This window comes from Uncinocarpus reesii, genomic scaffold, assembly GCF_000003515.1.
Source record: "Uncinocarpus reesii 1704 scaffold_5 genomic scaffold, whole genome shotgun sequence".
NCBI lineage: Eukaryota > Fungi > Ascomycota > Eurotiomycetes > Onygenales > Onygenaceae > Uncinocarpus > Uncinocarpus reesii.
In genome coordinates, this window is record NW_003052496.1 from 1,516,620 (window position 1) to 1,532,209 (window position 15,590).

At 49.4% G+C, this 15,590-nt stretch overlaps 8 protein-coding genes across 8 annotated transcripts; 4 read left to right on the forward strand and 4 right to left on the reverse strand.

Annotated features, from left to right (window-relative positions):
- Positions 1-152: 152 nt before the first annotated feature.
- Positions 153-2,209, reverse strand: UREG_07549 (uncharacterized protein; the record flags this gene model as incomplete). Its single annotated transcript, XM_002582730.1, has 5 exons — positions 153-306; positions 380-1,397; positions 1,456-1,659; positions 1,742-2,030; positions 2,126-2,209. 5 exons carry the CDS (start codon positions 2,207-2,209, stop codon positions 153-155), a joined length of 1,749 nt encoding a protein of 582 aa, XP_002582776.1.
- A 987-nt stretch (positions 2,210-3,196) lies between these two features.
- Positions 3,197-4,809, reverse strand: UREG_07550 (uncharacterized protein; the record flags this gene model as incomplete). Its single annotated transcript, XM_002582731.1, has 3 exons — positions 3,197-3,975; positions 4,046-4,460; positions 4,540-4,809. 3 exons carry the CDS (start codon positions 4,807-4,809, stop codon positions 3,197-3,199), a joined length of 1,464 nt encoding a protein of 487 aa, XP_002582777.1.
- A 1,972-nt stretch (positions 4,810-6,781) lies between these two features.
- On the reverse strand, positions 6,782-7,669 carry UREG_07551 (uncharacterized protein; the record flags this gene model as incomplete). The annotated part of the gene is made up of 1 exon (XM_002582732.1): positions 6,782-7,669. One exon carries the CDS (start codon positions 7,667-7,669, stop codon positions 6,782-6,784), a length of 888 nt encoding a protein of 295 aa, XP_002582778.1.
- A 1,565-nt stretch (positions 7,670-9,234) lies between these two features.
- Positions 9,235-9,721, forward strand: UREG_07552 (uncharacterized protein; the record flags this gene model as incomplete). The annotated part of the gene is made up of 2 exons (XM_002582733.1): positions 9,235-9,336; positions 9,431-9,721. The coding sequence occupies 2 exons, from the start codon at positions 9,235-9,237 to the stop codon at positions 9,719-9,721; spliced, it is 393 nt and encodes a 130-aa protein (XP_002582779.1).
- An 809-nt stretch (positions 9,722-10,530) lies between these two features.
- Positions 10,531-10,956, forward strand: UREG_07553 (uncharacterized protein; the record flags this gene model as incomplete). The annotated part of the gene is made up of 2 exons (XM_002582734.1): positions 10,531-10,611; positions 10,702-10,956. 2 exons carry the CDS (start codon positions 10,531-10,533, stop codon positions 10,954-10,956), a joined length of 336 nt encoding a protein of 111 aa, XP_002582780.1.
- A 475-nt stretch (positions 10,957-11,431) lies between these two features.
- Positions 11,432-12,586, forward strand: UREG_07554 (uncharacterized protein; the record flags this gene model as incomplete). Its single annotated transcript, XM_002582735.1, has 3 exons — positions 11,432-11,458; positions 11,516-11,888; positions 11,964-12,586. 3 exons carry the CDS (start codon positions 11,432-11,434, stop codon positions 12,584-12,586), a joined length of 1,023 nt encoding a protein of 340 aa, XP_002582781.1.
- Positions 12,587-13,286: 700 nt separating this feature from the next.
- Positions 13,287-13,967, reverse strand: UREG_07555 (uncharacterized protein; the record flags this gene model as incomplete). Its single annotated transcript, XM_002582736.1, has 3 exons — positions 13,287-13,621; positions 13,712-13,892; positions 13,953-13,967. The coding sequence occupies 3 exons, from the start codon at positions 13,965-13,967 to the stop codon at positions 13,287-13,289; spliced, it is 531 nt and encodes a 176-aa protein (XP_002582782.1).
- A 717-nt stretch (positions 13,968-14,684) lies between these two features.
- On the forward strand, positions 14,685-15,311 carry UREG_07556 (DNA-directed RNA polymerases III 12.5 kDa polypeptide; the record flags this gene model as incomplete). Its single annotated transcript, XM_002582737.1, has 3 exons — positions 14,685-14,697; positions 14,758-14,967; positions 15,184-15,311. 3 exons carry the CDS (start codon positions 14,685-14,687, stop codon positions 15,309-15,311), a joined length of 351 nt encoding a protein of 116 aa, XP_002582783.1.
- Between the last annotated feature and the right edge of the window lie 279 nt (positions 15,312-15,590).

The window sequence follows — 15,590 nt, forward strand, 5'->3', positions numbered from 1 at the left end:
ACCTTTATGCAAAAGTGAAGTTTTGCATATACAAATATTCCGTTAATCCGTTGACTCCGAAATAGAATGCCTGCCGTTACAACTCCTCGAAACATATGCCATTCCCACTGGTTAAATAGTAGCGAACCAAATTCCCTACTACGCCCCTGCAGTTACTCATGCTTTTCGGACGGATGATAGGGCCCTAACTCAGCAGCCATAGGATCCTTGTCAACGGCAATAATCGATTGTTCAACAGGCGTCAAGGATCCGGATGTTGGCGTGGAAGAGGTATCAAGGGACTCTTCGCGCCAAAAATCCTTTTTTCTAATTGAAATTGTTAACGAAGCCCGCAAAAATACGTCAATTGAAATACAAACAAAGAACGGTGGGAACTTACCCCTTCAGCAATCTCACCAACCAAGCCGGCAAGATTCCTCCAGGAACTTTGTACGTCCATGGCTCCTTGAATGTCTTATTTTCCGGCACTAATCGACCTCCTGACGACTTCTCCACGACCCAGGTAAGGATATTCAGCAGCATGTACGTCAAAATACCCGCGATCAAACCGTACGCAATCGAATACGTAAATGGCATAAGGGCAAGGCACACAAACGCCGGTATCGCGTCGCCCATGTACTTCCAGTTGATATCCGCCGCAACCTTGGTCATCATAGACCCGACAAGGATGAGCGTGCAGCCCGTTGCCCAAGGTGGAATGGATGCAAAGATTGGCGCGAAGAAAATAGACACAAAGAAGCACAGACCGGTCACCATGGCGGTGATTCCCGTGGCACCGCCCTCGGAAATACCAGCGCCGGATTCGACAAAGGCGGTGACCGGCGAGCAGCCGAAGAGGGAGCCGATGGAGATGCTGAGGGCGTCGACGAGATAGGCCATGGCCGAGCCTTCGAAGTCTTGTGTCCGTTCGTCGATGGCGCCGCAGTAACGAGCCATGGAATATAAGGTACCTGTCATGTCGAGAATGTCGACGTACAGGAATGTGATTAGAGCAAGGCCAAACTGGCCGCCTGCTTTGCTCAGATCCCATTCCTGAACGGCGAGGGTTTTTTCGATCTTGTGGAATGTGACTACTTTCTTGAAAAAGTTGAACGAATCGTCACCTTCAGGGGTATATGGAAAGTACGTGACGTCTGTAGGGCGTGGCCAGGAAATGATTGACACAAGAAGGATACCGGCAATAATGGCACCCTTGACACGGTACATCAACAACACAGCCGTCAAGATACCACCACAGAAAATGCCTATCCACATCGTTGGGTTGCGCATTTTAGCCCAAGACGGACAAGCGCCATCTTTGCCTATCGCGCCTGGGATACATCCTGCCAGGGTAACGGGAGTACTCTGATCTCCTGTGACGGCACCGATGCCAGCACTATATGTCAATCCGATGAGAGCTGGGTTACACCGTCAGTCATGTCCAGCAATGCCAAGGGAGAGGTCTGATAAACATACTTAAATATAACCCAATCCCAACGCCCGACGCTAACTTGATTGATTTAGGAATCGCCCTGGCTAGCCACTGACGCAAACCAAGCAGGGATAAGCCGACGAAAACGAAACCTTCGACGAAAACCGCCGTTAAAGCAAGCTGATAGCTGACCGTTCCCGTGCCATGGAAGCCGACGACGTTGTATGCGAAATAAGCGTTCAAGCCCACTATCAAAAGAAGCCGTCAGTCTCCAAGTACGAAGTAACTGTGGTCAAATTTGGAAAAAAAGGTTCCCGAATCAAGACATACTTCCAGGTGCCAGCGCAATTGGCATGTTCGAAAACAGCCCCATACAAAACGACGACAATGCGGCAATCGCCGCCGTCGCAGTGATGATATCTCGCCTAACCACATTCAAGCACAAATTATATTCGAGGTTGTCCATACACTTCGGGTCAACAGGGTCGTTGCACACACATGGGCCGCCGGAATCTGTAAGGATATTCGCATTTACGGAGATGATATACGCCATGGCGAAAAAGGTGGTCAGGCCGGCACGAATTTCAGTCAGGAATTTTGCTCCTTTTCGTTCTCGTCTCTAACACATCGAGACTGTAAGCCGCTGGCGCCGACACGCTTTCGCTGCCCGTGGCAGGGGACGAGGTGAGGGAAGAAGAGTGAGAGGGCCCTTACATGACCTGAGCCGTCAAGACGGAATCGATATCCGAAACGCGTCTTCGCGACGGCATTATTGACACGTTCTCCCCAGGCGTCCATGATGGGTTGCTCTGCACAAAGCCTTCAAGGGGGAATGGAATAAAGTTTTCTCTTCTAGATGGAGGAAGTGGAAAATAAAAAGAGGCTTCGTAAAAAGATAAAGAGCTGGTATCATTAGACCCTGAATCATGATCACTATCATGATGCAATTAACCTGTGTAAATCCATCAATCTCGGAGATAGCATACACTGATCAAGCAGAGAGAAAATGCAGAAGCTGAAATCCGAGGCGGGGAGTCCAAGGAAGAAAAAAAAAAATTCCTCATAAGTGCGGGAAGTCTAAAAAAGACTGCTAAAGACTGGACTGCGGGTGCACTCATCCCATAGACGATATCTCACAAGCTCCGCTGGGTCTTCGGCATTCCCGGCCCAAACGGTCGTTTGCCCTAAAGTTGTGGTTTGTGCCCTGGAGAAAAAGCCGTTGCACCCCCTCTCCCGCACTGCCACTCGAGCAGACGAGTCTGCCTCCAACACGGTGCCGATCCTGCAAGCAGCCTGGGGGGTTTTTCCCAAGCCCTGCCCGGTCGTGCTGCTGATCATCGCTGGTTCTCGCGAGTCGATGGCGAAAAACGTGAACCTTGGCAAAACGGGATGGCGGCCATGTGGTTTAGTCAGCACGGCCAAGATGCACTTTGATGCTCTGATAGACCAGGTGTTGGCTACAACACTACTTAGAAGAAGCCATTGGTCCTACCTACGCCAGTAGTTTAGGAATCGGGGAATAGAATATAAATGGGGAGCTAGAATGAAACAGTATCCCGGAGACAAATAACGAGACAGCAAGGGAACACCATAGTAGTAAGGAAAAAAGCATGTGGGAATCATACACCGGAGGAATGACACTCGAATAAAAGAATATAAAACCCTCAGGCCGCCATTCTCGGAATTGGGCGGCTTCGCGGTGAAAGAACAGAGAAAGAAGGAAACATGCAAATTCGTAATGTAGGCATACAGTTTGAGCAAAGCAAGAAGCGTTTCGCCAAACCATTAGGCATCCCCGACCGTTGTTCTCCTCTCCGGGCGTGGCCTTCTCAAACTCTTCATCCGGTTCATGAGTCCGCCGCCAATACCTCCGCCACTTGATTGCGGTTTCGTTTCTCCATTCGTAATTCCTTCACCAGTCAACTTTCTTTCCGAGACAGAGATGGATTTCGGGCTGCTGACGGATCGAGGTCTGGCGCCATCCTTCTTCGCTTCATCAGCAACCTCCTGTATTCTCACTCCCTTGACATCATATGCTTCATCGTAGTCTTGAAAGAATGGGTTCTTGTCGTTTCGCTTCGTGCTAGGGCCGCTAACTGGGGACATGCGAATAGGCGGCTCAGGAGAAGTAACACGTCCAGCGCCGCCGCGAGTGTTGATCCCTCTAATCTTCTGTGCTAAACTCTTTTTACGCTGCAATCCCGCGCTTTGTAGGGCTTGAGCTTCCGTTTCGCTCTGTCGTCGTTCGATCGCAGCACGGCTAGCGGGAGCTCCTTCTAAAAAGGTGGAAGTTCCAAGACCCATACTCTCAGCTCCGTGGATCGGTTCTACTCTAGCGGTCGGGTCGAATCTCTCAGTTGTGCGACTTGTCTTTGAGAAATCAGCGTATCCTTCCTCGCCACGTCCGTGGAATTGATTAAGGTCTAGACTGCTGTTGTTTGGCCCGGCTCCGCCCAGAGCCATGTTTCTTGAGTCCTTTGGGAAAGCTTGCATAGGAGCATTGCGCAGATTTTTGCGGTTTCGGTGAGGGTTGCACGCATCGAAAGGACCATCGTGATGGAACACTACACAGAGAAGTTAGCATACAAGTATAATAGTCGATGTGCGGGCAGCTACAACCTCCGCCATAAACACTAGTAACGTCAAGCTTGTCGATTATGTCCAGCTTGTAATTGTTTTTTCGTGAATGATGAGATCGGTCTTTGTGCCTTGCATCTCGGTCTTTGTGTCTTCGCTCTCGTCGACGCCGCTCCTCCTCTGGGTCAAGAGGCTTAGATCGTTCCATAACAGAGGATTCTGAGTTCCTGCGACGTCGCTCTCTGCGATGAGGGTGTGGTCGACGGGGTTCCTGGGGATCGGCGAAAATATCAATCAAAGGTTTTGAGGTTCCAGGCCGGCGAGAATTTGGGTCCTCTTTCGATGGACGACGAGGTGGGCGCGCAGGCTCTTTTCCCTTTGGATATCTGCCACTTGGAAGATTCTCGGAATTTGGCGGAGGAGGGGGCCGTCGTTCTCTGGGTTTTGCTGGAGGGTCTAAGGAAAGGTTGTCCTGCGAGCAGTCAGTACTGGGGAAAGAGCCATGAATATGAATTTGGAAGCAAATAAGCTCAGGGGCGACGATTTCTTACAAACAATCGTGACGCGCGATCAACGACGTCAGGGTCCAGTTTCGAAGTCTTAGTGGGTGACATGTTTCCTGCAGATTGTAATGCAAGGGCTTCTGACTCGTCAAGGAACGGGTTGGTGGACACTGGTCGAGGTCTTCCAGTTGGGGTTGCGAGTAGAGATGCCGATGAAGTCCTGTTGCGGAAGGGATTATTGGATCCCAGAGGCACGGAAAGGAGAGGGGAAGCTTGCCGGTCTAGAGAGGTTGACAACGTGTTAATAACTGCTGACATGCAGGCGCTTTGGTGATATTAAGAAGCGTGACACAAGCCAACCAAGTTTTTATTTTATTATTCTGGCTGCGAAATCCCTTCTTGAATTCAGGGAACAAGCAGCAGAGCGGGCAAGCAAGCTCTCCCGCTCCATTAACAAATCAACGCAAGGAGGAAGCAAGCTGACACAATGTCACGACAAGCTGTGGAGCAATTGCAAAACAGAAATGAAATTGGATAGGGTTCGATGATGCATACCTGGCACAGAGACCGACGCTGAATCGGCCATGATGAATGAGCGCGATTGGGACGTTGGTGCTGGTTCTGGAACGTTGGATGATGCGTGGACAACAATGGAAGTGGGAAAAGGAGGGCTATTTTGCAGGAGGATTCCTGCAAGGTGATTCGTAATGCTGCTGCTCACTTTTCCTGGACGTTTGACTGTCGGGAGAATGCCAGGGCTAGGGGACGGGCAGATGGCCCCAAGAATCCTGTTCTGAGACGAGGCAAGTGGATTAATCCGTTGGGAAACGGTTGATGATCGTCACCAGCAGGAGATGGAAAGAGGCAAATCAGAGACGCCGCAGTGCAGGACAAACAAAAGTTGAAACAGAAGGGGAACACCAAGCACCACGGGGGCCAGCGGGGAATGCGCGAGCAGAGGTGTCGAGTGGTCAATTAATTCGAACAGAAAATACGGATTCGAAGCAAGAAGAAAGGAGGTGAGGGCCCGAGAAAAGGATGCTGTGGAGGCGGCTTAATGGTCAAGGCTTCAGGGAAGATGAACCAAAAGTCAAAATCTCCTTAAAAGTGACGATTAAAACTGTGGGGATTAACGCCTTGGGCTAACTAACGGGCTACCAAGTCACCGCAACAAGCCACCGTCGCTACTCGCATTTGGCTTGCTCGGTTGGCGATGAAGCGTGAAGGAATCAAAGTGGGTGATGTGGTTCTGACAATGCTATTCATTCAAGACTATCTGAAGGCCCTTTCGGTTAAACTACCCCAGCTCAGTTTCAATTTACTGGGTAAATCCTAGTGCGATGGAGTTAAAAGGGCGGGAGTGAAGAGTGGCCGTGCGGATGGATTCTTCCCCTCTTCCAACAAACAGCAATACAGATTGTTGATTGTCAGTGTGCAATCAACAGCTAGCATTGTCGGAGCTTTTCTGTATGCAATCCGCGTCCGACCCAGAAATCCTCGGCCTTGCATACGCCATGCAGGATGTCTTTGAAGAATAAGGGCTCATCTAGTGCAGAAATCTAAAGAGCCGCTGTATGGTTGCTTCCCAAACCCCTGCTGAATCCCCCCGTTCGTCCTCGTAGTCCGGAGAAGCACAGCGCTGGCCTGTCATCGGCCACCACTAGCAAGAATGCCATTCCACCAGATCATTCACCTTTCCTCCTCGCCGTTGTAAATCTGCTGTTGCAATACGATGCTGTACACGCTCGCTTTCAAAAGAGTATATATCGTCGCAGTCTTGCGCTCTAGCAGCCGTAACGCGTCGAGAGTCTCGGCAGCGGGTCGGGAGGCGAGGAACGCAAGGGAGTCGGAGAGCTAGACAACCACGGCAGAGCAGTCAGTATGATGTGGTCCACGCGAAGCAGGTGCGCGGCAATCAAAATAGCAGCGGACACGGCGGGGGGAATGCAATTGGACGGTGTAAAGCCAACCTTGTTCATATTATCGAGCAATTTCGCATACTCATCGAGAACCTCCTGTTCGAGAGGGCTCAAAAGTGGACTGTCACGGAGCAGGGCACTGATGCCAGAAGCGCTGGGCGTATCATGATCCGGACTTTCGAGCATGTCAGCCATTGATGAGGCTCATCGAAGCCAGAAAGGCATTTATATTATATTTTCAAAGTGTTCCAGAAAACGCTCAGGGTCATGAAGATGCTCGTTTAGCTAGGTGTAGAGGATCGGCGATTACGTCAGCAATTGCGATGGATATAAAATACGGGAGGACGGAGTGGTTTTTATAAGAAGCCGAGTTAGAATTGAGTAGCCACCCTCTTTGCGAAGTCTTCAAGGGCCGCGCTGTCGATGATAACATCTCCTTCATCCCCCACCGGATCCCTCGCAAAGATGCTCCTGAATGGAAGCACCAAAGGAGCATTTCTGATGCTGATATTCTCCTTATCCTGAGGCACAACAATGGTGATAATCTGTGTGGCCTCGGCCCTCTGGTTTCGACGTCTGGTCGATTTATCCACCATCTCCCATTTTGTTATAGTGAGACTTCGTTTGCGCCGATTGAGCTTTATTGTGACTGCAAGTAGAACATCTCCTTGTGATTCTTGAAGCCACCAGATGGCATCCCTTTGAGGCTTTGCAGCACCTTCTGACACACCGATTTCCAACACAAATGCTGGCCATTGATCGCTTCTTCCAGGAGGGAGGACCAGTGGTATAAGTGATCCATCTGGACTCTTTGCTCGATCCCTTCCCTGTACTTGTGCCGTCCCCACAATTGCTAGCTCACGCCGGAGAGCGTGGCCCAAGCTACCAAAACTGTTAAAAAGAACAAGGAGAAACTCGCCGCATATCATCTCATGTGGCCGGGAAACCATCTTCAGAATGAGAATCTTTTCTTTTGTCAGGTAATCGGGCCTTAATTTGCAAAATGGCCCCGATTCACTAGCACTCTGATTCACCACATGTTGCGGAATCTCAAGGAAGACAACAAATTGGTCGTTAAATCTGTCCTTTCCTCTTTCCACATTGGTAACTGCTTTTTCCATTTTCGATATACTACTATAATAATACCAGGGAGTGTCCCTGGGCAGTGCCCGAAGGATCTCATCCCCGCGACTGCCCCAATGGCCACTCTTTCCAGCCAACTTGCCGGTGACACCCGAAGACTCAGACGAGGTAGGCATTATGAAATATTCGAAACCGGTTGAACTGTCTTTGTTTAATAATGGAAGCAAGCAAGTGTATGTTCAAAATGTATAACTATCGAGGTTGGGCTGACTGCTCTTGGAGTTTTAAGCAAGCTCAGCCAACAATATCATTCATCATGAGGAGTTTGATAATCGACTGCTCAAGATTGCGCACAGCTGAAGCTTTGGGCGGAAGACAACGGCACAGTTCTGCTTAGTAAGAACCGACTGATTTATTCGCGCACCGACAAAGCAGACCGAAAAATTGGTTCGAAGCTTCTGGGTTCAGCCACTCTTTACTACTCGAGACGATGTTCCGCTTTGGGAGATCGACTGGCGGCTTGCGTCTTTGTGTAACCCTGATAATCACAGTTTGAGAGTTGGTGCTCCGGACAAAGTAATCAGCTTGATCATCGCGGCTTGACCAAAGCAATCAAGGTTAGGATTGCCTCTTTTTTGCTCTCGATCTAACGAGCTTATTCGGCCAGAGACACTTTGGCCGATATAGGTATCTAGAGCGGGCCACCATCGACAGTCAGTTACGTCGTTATCCCAGGAGACTTTGTCAACGAGTGCCGTTTTCACGACTGACAGTTGGCAGTTAAAAGAAGCTAGCTTGCTTTACCGGACTCTGGAACCCAAACCAGTCATGTCCATGCACCTTCGATCAAAGATGGGGCGTTTCGAGGTTTCAAGGTGTCTGTGCCTGGATACAGTATCACAGGCGAAGATCGAGCATGCAGGATTGGGATGAACATGATCTCCCTGCGGAGATATTGAAGGGAAAGAAAAAGAAATATAACAGTACCGCGTTGAATCGCCCTCGCTGATTTATTTTCGCAGCCGTACGGAGTACTCCGTACGGCGTATTTCAACTAGTTAAAATGGAGTAATACTCAGACTCTCCAATGTTATCCGGTACAGGGGTCCATGTTGGCATTCTAATCCGCCAGAGCAATAACCCTAGCTATAAATCCCTATGTGCCTATTTGGCAATGAAAAAAAAAAGAGAGAAACTATTCTCCTGTCCCTCGTTGGCACGACGCCAGTGACTTTTTCAGATCATGCTACCTCGACATTCTTGTGAGCAAGGTGAAAGGGATACGCAGAGCGAACCATTTCTCAATCCTGATGGATTGTTTGGTACGAAGAAACCTAAGCTCTGCAACATATCCACAAAGGCATTGTTACTTGCACAATGGCTTATCATCTTCATTCTTGCAATTGCATGTAGCCATGCATGGGTGAAAATCAACCGGCAGACGGATATTTACCCAAGGGCTCAGATTTACTGTGAGTTTTTCCGCAAATGATAGATAAACTGACAGCTGATCAGGTATTGGGATCTCATAGCCCCTGCGCAAAACGTGATCAAGTACAAAAACGTGGTATTCACAACCGGATTTGGCTCGGATCTGAGCAAGTATCAAGGACGCCCGTCGCCAGAGGTGGATAAAGCCTGGAGCGATCTCTACGACTGTAAGTGCTAAACAGCAGTGTTTATATCGCAGTGTCTATGAGCAGCTACGAACCGCTGTACAGTTGGACTCAGTAGAATCAAGATGTCCGATGCAGCTGAGCTTGTGAATAAAACGGTTCCGATCCCTGATGATCCGGGTCATTATGCCATTGCTCTGGACGTGTTCCATCAACTTCACTGCCTGGTACGTCATCTTCAGGGGACTGTGCGATGTTCTGGCGAAACCTTTTATCACATTGCTGTTAGACGACATTAGCTGATAATGAATGATGGCCTAGAATGCGATTCGCCAAAAGATTTGGGCCACAGAAGCTGTCGATCCCAATGATGATACGCTGAGCATTGAGCACGTTGACCATTGTATTGATTCGATCCGGCAGAGCCTGATGTGCTCTTCGGATATCACCCCAATAGTATTCCAGTGGGACGAGGAGGAACAGGAAGCAAAAGCAATGGCCAACGTGATGCATCAGTGCCGTGACTTCGAAGCTATATGGCAATGGGGGAAAGAGCATCACTCGAACAATTTTAATATGAGCAAGCATGTTGATGATCCGCTGGATATGTGAGGGAGCGCCCCAAATGCTGTTGTCGACGGAGTACATAATCTGTAGGAAATTGAACGACGCGTGTAACCCCAGGATTAATCACAATATCGATAATCAGGTCAGCCATCAGGACCTTTGAGAATTATTCAACCATTGATATGGCCGTGAATCTGCCCTGGATGACGTACCTTAAGACCTTTGCAGCCCCTTTTGGCCAACTTCTAGCAGGTGGCTTGCAGTGTGTATTCAATTGACACGGGAGCCCATATTGGTAAACGGAGTAGACTTGTGCAAAGTGCGGTGTTTGATTGCTAATGTGATGTTTATTGAGAAACTACAACGTCCAGGCTCAAGCAAGCTGCCAGTTGACTTTCCATTGCCTTTTTCCGCAGTACAAACATAAACGGAGTATATGTCGCAATGGATTCTCGATGCTGCGCTGGGCCGACGCCTACCCGCGATCATCGGTTTCATCAGCTTGAAGAAGCAGCATTGATGCTCCGAGTCTTCAGGATTTGCATGATCTGCGAGATTGCAGTCGACAGCCCGGATTGCAAGCCGAGTCCCCAGGGGAAAACCTGCCCCGTTCGTGGTACTCTGTAAATGTTATGCACGAGAAACGGCATGCTATTCGACTATGGGATCTGCTATGGGGCAAATGTGCAAATGTGCTGGTAATCGAGGAGGAATCGATCGAGGCCAAAGACGGAGGATAAATAGGCCCCTCGACGCCCCCCGATATCAGACGAGAAAAAAGTTCAATAAGAACAACATCCCAAACCAGTTTTCTCTTGTCTTAACTGCGCGTATCCATCCGCCGTTTCGAAACAATGAAATTCTTTTACGCTCTCGCTGCCTTGATGGCAAGTGCCGTGATGGCCACTCCAATCCCATGCGAAAACGACGTCCAGGTAAGACCACACCATTTCCGCAAGCCGACTCAAGGGTGACGGTGTTTGCAGAGACTGTTATATTTTTCCATGCTAATCTTCCCATCACAGGCACGTTCCGCTCAAGACAGTAGTAACCCTCTCGATCCAGTCCTCGGCCCACTCAAGTGGGGATTAGTGCCCCCGAAGAAGGGAGACGACCAAGCTCCCGACATGCCGGCCCAACTAGATGGGAACGAGAAACGTGCGATTCCAGACATGAAATCGGGCCCTGGGAAAGATCTCGTCGGACAAGCATTGTCCACGGTGACTGGGGCGCTAAAGGGGTCGAAAGTGAACACTCCGGCTGGTGGGAACGGACAGTAATTTTGGAAGAGAGGCGGTGTTGATATTAACGATTCGATGCTCGAAATCGGATGCTTTACTCGACCCTAGGTTAGGCATTCTGATGAGAGATTAGTACACTTTAATACGGGGCTTTTTTGTCGATTTGAGCGGAAAGTGGTTGTTCGGTATAAAGCTGCAGACATTGTCCGAAAGATCATGTATAGTAATCATCTTTGTCCTTCATCTAGTCTTGTTTCAATAGACTGAGGCTAGGTATCCCGTGTTAAACTTAGGGAACTGGCGGTGTTGTTCAGTTGGTTCATTGAGGAAGAAGTGTTGTAAACTAAGATCTGGACCGTTGCTTGGCGCATAAGTTCCTTATCAACGCGTCGTTATCGCGTCGGAATGCAATCCGATATAAGAATCAAAGACAGAGAGACAGATTAGCAAAAGACAATTCGATTTGACAATTTGCGACCGCTGCCTTTTGATATCGATCGCCTACCTACCCGCCATGCCCGCCGCTCGAAAACGTCGCGTGGTAGATCCCCATGACCCCCGTGCGGCCTTCCCACGCAAATTATCTAACGAGATCTAGGCGGATGTTGACGATGACTCTCCCGTCGAGACTCCCGATCGCACAGAACCCGAGCAGACGCGGAACCGGCGCCGCACCGCTACAGAATCGCCCGTTGATAGCGGTTCCGACGAGGAGGACGACACGCAGCTCGGCGCCACACAGATCCTGGGTGTGAATCCCCTGGTCAAGAAGATGGTCCGGCTGGCCCTGGCAAGCGAATACTCGCGACAGCCGATTCGGCGGAGCGATATCAGTCAAAAGGTTCTGGGCGAACGATCACGGCAGTTCAAACCTGTTTTTGCGGAGGCGCAGAAGGTGCTCAAAGATATATTCGGTATGGAGATGGTGGAGCAGCCGATGAAGGAGAAGCTTTCAGTGAGCCAGAGAAGAGGTACAGACTCCCATTAATGCCATTTACTCAAGAGTGAACAGAAAAAAAAGACCTAATTGATATGCAAAACGACAGCCGCCCAACGCGCCGAAAAAGCCTCTTCATCTTCAAAATCCTGGACCCTCGTCTCAACCCTTCCATCCAAATACCGCATCCCCGAGATACTCCCGCCCTCCAAAGCCCCTTCTTCCACCATCGAAAGCTCCTACATAGCCATCTACACCTTCATAATATCCCTCATCACCCTCTCCGGCGGCGCCATCCAAGAGCAAAAGCTAGAGCGCTACCTCCGCCGCGTCCACGCAGATAACTACACCCCCATCGACCGGACCGAGAAGCTCCTCGCCCGTCTCTGCAAGGAAGGATATATAGTGCGCAACCGCGACGTCTCCGGCGGCGAGGAGGTAGTCGAGTATCTGGTCGGCCCGCGGGGGAAGGTGGAAGTGGGCCTTGACGGCGTGGCGGGCATGGCGAGGGAGGTATTCGGTTTCGGGAAGATTAATCCCGGGCCAGAGGCGCAGGATGAGGAAGTTATGCGGGAGTTTGAGAAGAGGCTGGAGCGGAGCTTGGGGATTAGCCGGCAGGCGGAGGCTGGGGCGACTCAGCAGCAGGCGAGCGCGCCGGTTCAGAACGAGCAGACCCGTAGAAGGTCTCGGAGAGGTGCGGATGTGGATCATGATGGGGATTATGCTGGATAGGTGTTGATATGAACTACATAATGATACCATGAAGACGAGGAGGCCGGCCTTGAGAAGAGGACGATGCTACCTTCGTATCCCTTGTGCAGTTTTTTCTTTTGTCACATTTTCTAATCCCAGAGTACCTCTGCCGTGGTTTGGAGACACATTAGGCCTGTTCTTTAGGGGGTTGTATCAAGGGCACATAAACGAGAAAATGATGGGCGTATTTCCCCTTTTTGGGTGATAATCATACTTTATATTCGGTCTACATACCACTATAACATGCAACGTAACCGCCATAGTTGCTTTCTTGTTTTGATAGTAATTTATGTGAAGAAAGGTAATAAATAAAGCCCTAACAGTTGAACTTGTAAAGCAAGTTTAAGGAAAAAGCAAAGTAAGTGTTATGCTGGATATTGGGGGATAAAGGTGCGAATAGTTCCTGGAAGATTTTAGCCACGCTCTGCAGCAAGTAAGCTCATCTGCTAGATTTCTTTTTACCTTGGTTTCGATATCTTCCAGGCGTAATGTCGCGCCGAACACCATGCCATGCTCATGTTGAAAGTAAAGAAAATGTCGTATCACCATAAAGAAATAGAAATTGAATTTAACAAATCACTGTTGTCTGACTTGGGGGAAGAAAAAGGAGTTGTTTTCTGCAAATGTTGGATCAGATGGAGCCTGGTACACAGCATATAGACTTCACCCAAAATTGCTTTCACCCACCGTCACTACCGCTCGTCCCCTCATCCGAATCTTCATCTTCGGGCATGTGCTCGATTCCTTCCTGAAGAGCATACTCCGCCTTTTGCAGAGCAAGCTTGACCTCTTTGTATTGAGGAATTGTGAAGTCAACGGGCTTTTTACCACTTTTATTTTTGACTCTAGGGTCACAGCCGGCTTCGAGCATCATTTTGACCATAGCCAACCCAAGCTTGATATCTTTCTCATTGGCATAACGGACGGCCAGATGCAGTGGGGTATCTTTCTCAATTCGATTCTGCGGGTCACATTCAAAGAATTCGATATCAAAGAGCCAGTCCATTGCATCGTCTACACAAAGGAAGGAAGCGACATTAGTCGATGTTCAAAGCAATGATGGGCATGCAACCAAGGGGGAAAACGGCAATGGCCTAAACTTACAGCTGCCATACATTGCACAAATATGAAGAGCGTGATTGCCCATGGAGTCGGTGACTTCGTTGAAAAACTCTGCAATCTCTTCCTTGGATTTCTCGGCGAGATTCTTCTCAGTCACTTCGTCCAGAAGATGGGGCTGGTCACGCCGACAGGCCTCAACGACCACCTCGCGAGGAGAAGCACCCTGAACGAGGGATACGAATCAGTTTCGTCAGATCAATCGTCGGAAAGGAGTAGAACTCACTTCTTCGTCCGCCATTTTACAACCTCAAGCTCAAACTTCACGGGAGGGGCAGTTGAAACAGAGTTGAGAACGGAATGCAATGACGCCGGTAGACGCAGAAACAAAGATATCGAGAAGTGCTAAAGACGCCTAACGTTGCAAAGCGAGAGCAGAGGGAAGAAGAGTCGAGGAGTGTCGACGGAGCAGACGAGAGAAGAAATGGCGAGATCACGACGACGGATGACCAGGATGGCGGGGTTCCGTTTGTTTCAGGCCAGGCAGACAAGCGAGCTATACATCGACAGCCGGTAATAATAAGCAGAACGAAGGTATCCAAAACGAAACGGTGGCTTGAGCAGTCAGGTGTACGGGAGTAGCACCCGAAAGCTGTGTTGTTGACGGTTCTGATACGGCGGTGATGACGACCACGGGGGAGGCTGGACAGGAACAGGCGCTTATGATAGGCTGGATTAGAAATATTCCGGCGCTTGGCCCTATTGAGCCTGAAATACGCGCGTTTAATTAAGTTACAGAAAATTAGCCGCGCGGCACAACCAACCCCACCCTTACACCCTGGAACGCGTATTTGCACCGTGACTGAAATGAACATCTGTGCACAAAAAGCAAGCAGACAAGCCAAACATGCGGGCCCTCTGAGTTTGTCCAATATTAAAAATGGAATTAAGTAAATTCCGTTATTGGAAATGAGACTTGGCCGTGTATAGCAGAGTTCAGCTTGCGCGCAGTGTTGAAATGCCTCTGACCTGTGAGTCGTTCTCCTCTTTAGCAAAAACGTGTAGGGTCGTTTTGCTAACGATTCTTTTAGTCTGCCCCAATTGCAGCAATGCGCTGACCATATCCAGGGGGCCTTCTACGTCCCAATACCCCCTTGGCGTTAATCGATTCGAATGCCGCACCTGTCCCTATCAATACATCCTGGATCGAACATACTTCGAACGGACGGAGATGAAGCGGAAGGAAGTAGCGGATGTGATGGGAGGAAAGGACGAATGGAAGAATGCTGATAACATGCGAGGTGAGTGCTCCACGGCTCTCATGGACATGAGACACATCCTCGACAGAAACTAATTTTCATCTGATAGCTCAATGCCCAGCGGAGGGTTGCGAGGGAGACCGTGCATACTTTTACCAGCTACAGATTCGCAGCGCAGACGAGCCCATGACAACTTTTCTTAAAGTACGAGCAGCTGAGAGAACTATATTGAAGGTCTTGACTAACATCGAATTCCAGTGCACTACCTGCGGGGCTCGTTGGAGAGAAAATTGATTTCCGACTTTGAACCCAAGTCGAAACCACAGCCAATCTTCACCTATGATTGTTCTCGCATTAATCATGCTTTGGCAAAATTCCGAACATGACTTCATGGGTTGCAGCGTTCTGAATGTTCCGACTCATAAGAGTCATATGTAAGATGTTGGTGCCCAAGCGTGCCGAATTATACAGATTAGAGTAAGATTAATTCACATGAACCGTACCCGAAATGCCTGTGTGCTGGCACCGTACAAGGTCCTGTTCCCAACCCACCAGAACTTGAATATTCGCTGTTATGTGAAGCAGTCGATATGGGTCCATGTAGAGATTTTCATTTCAAGGTTAACGTGGCAGGCTGTGTGGCAAGTATAGTAGCAGCACTCCAC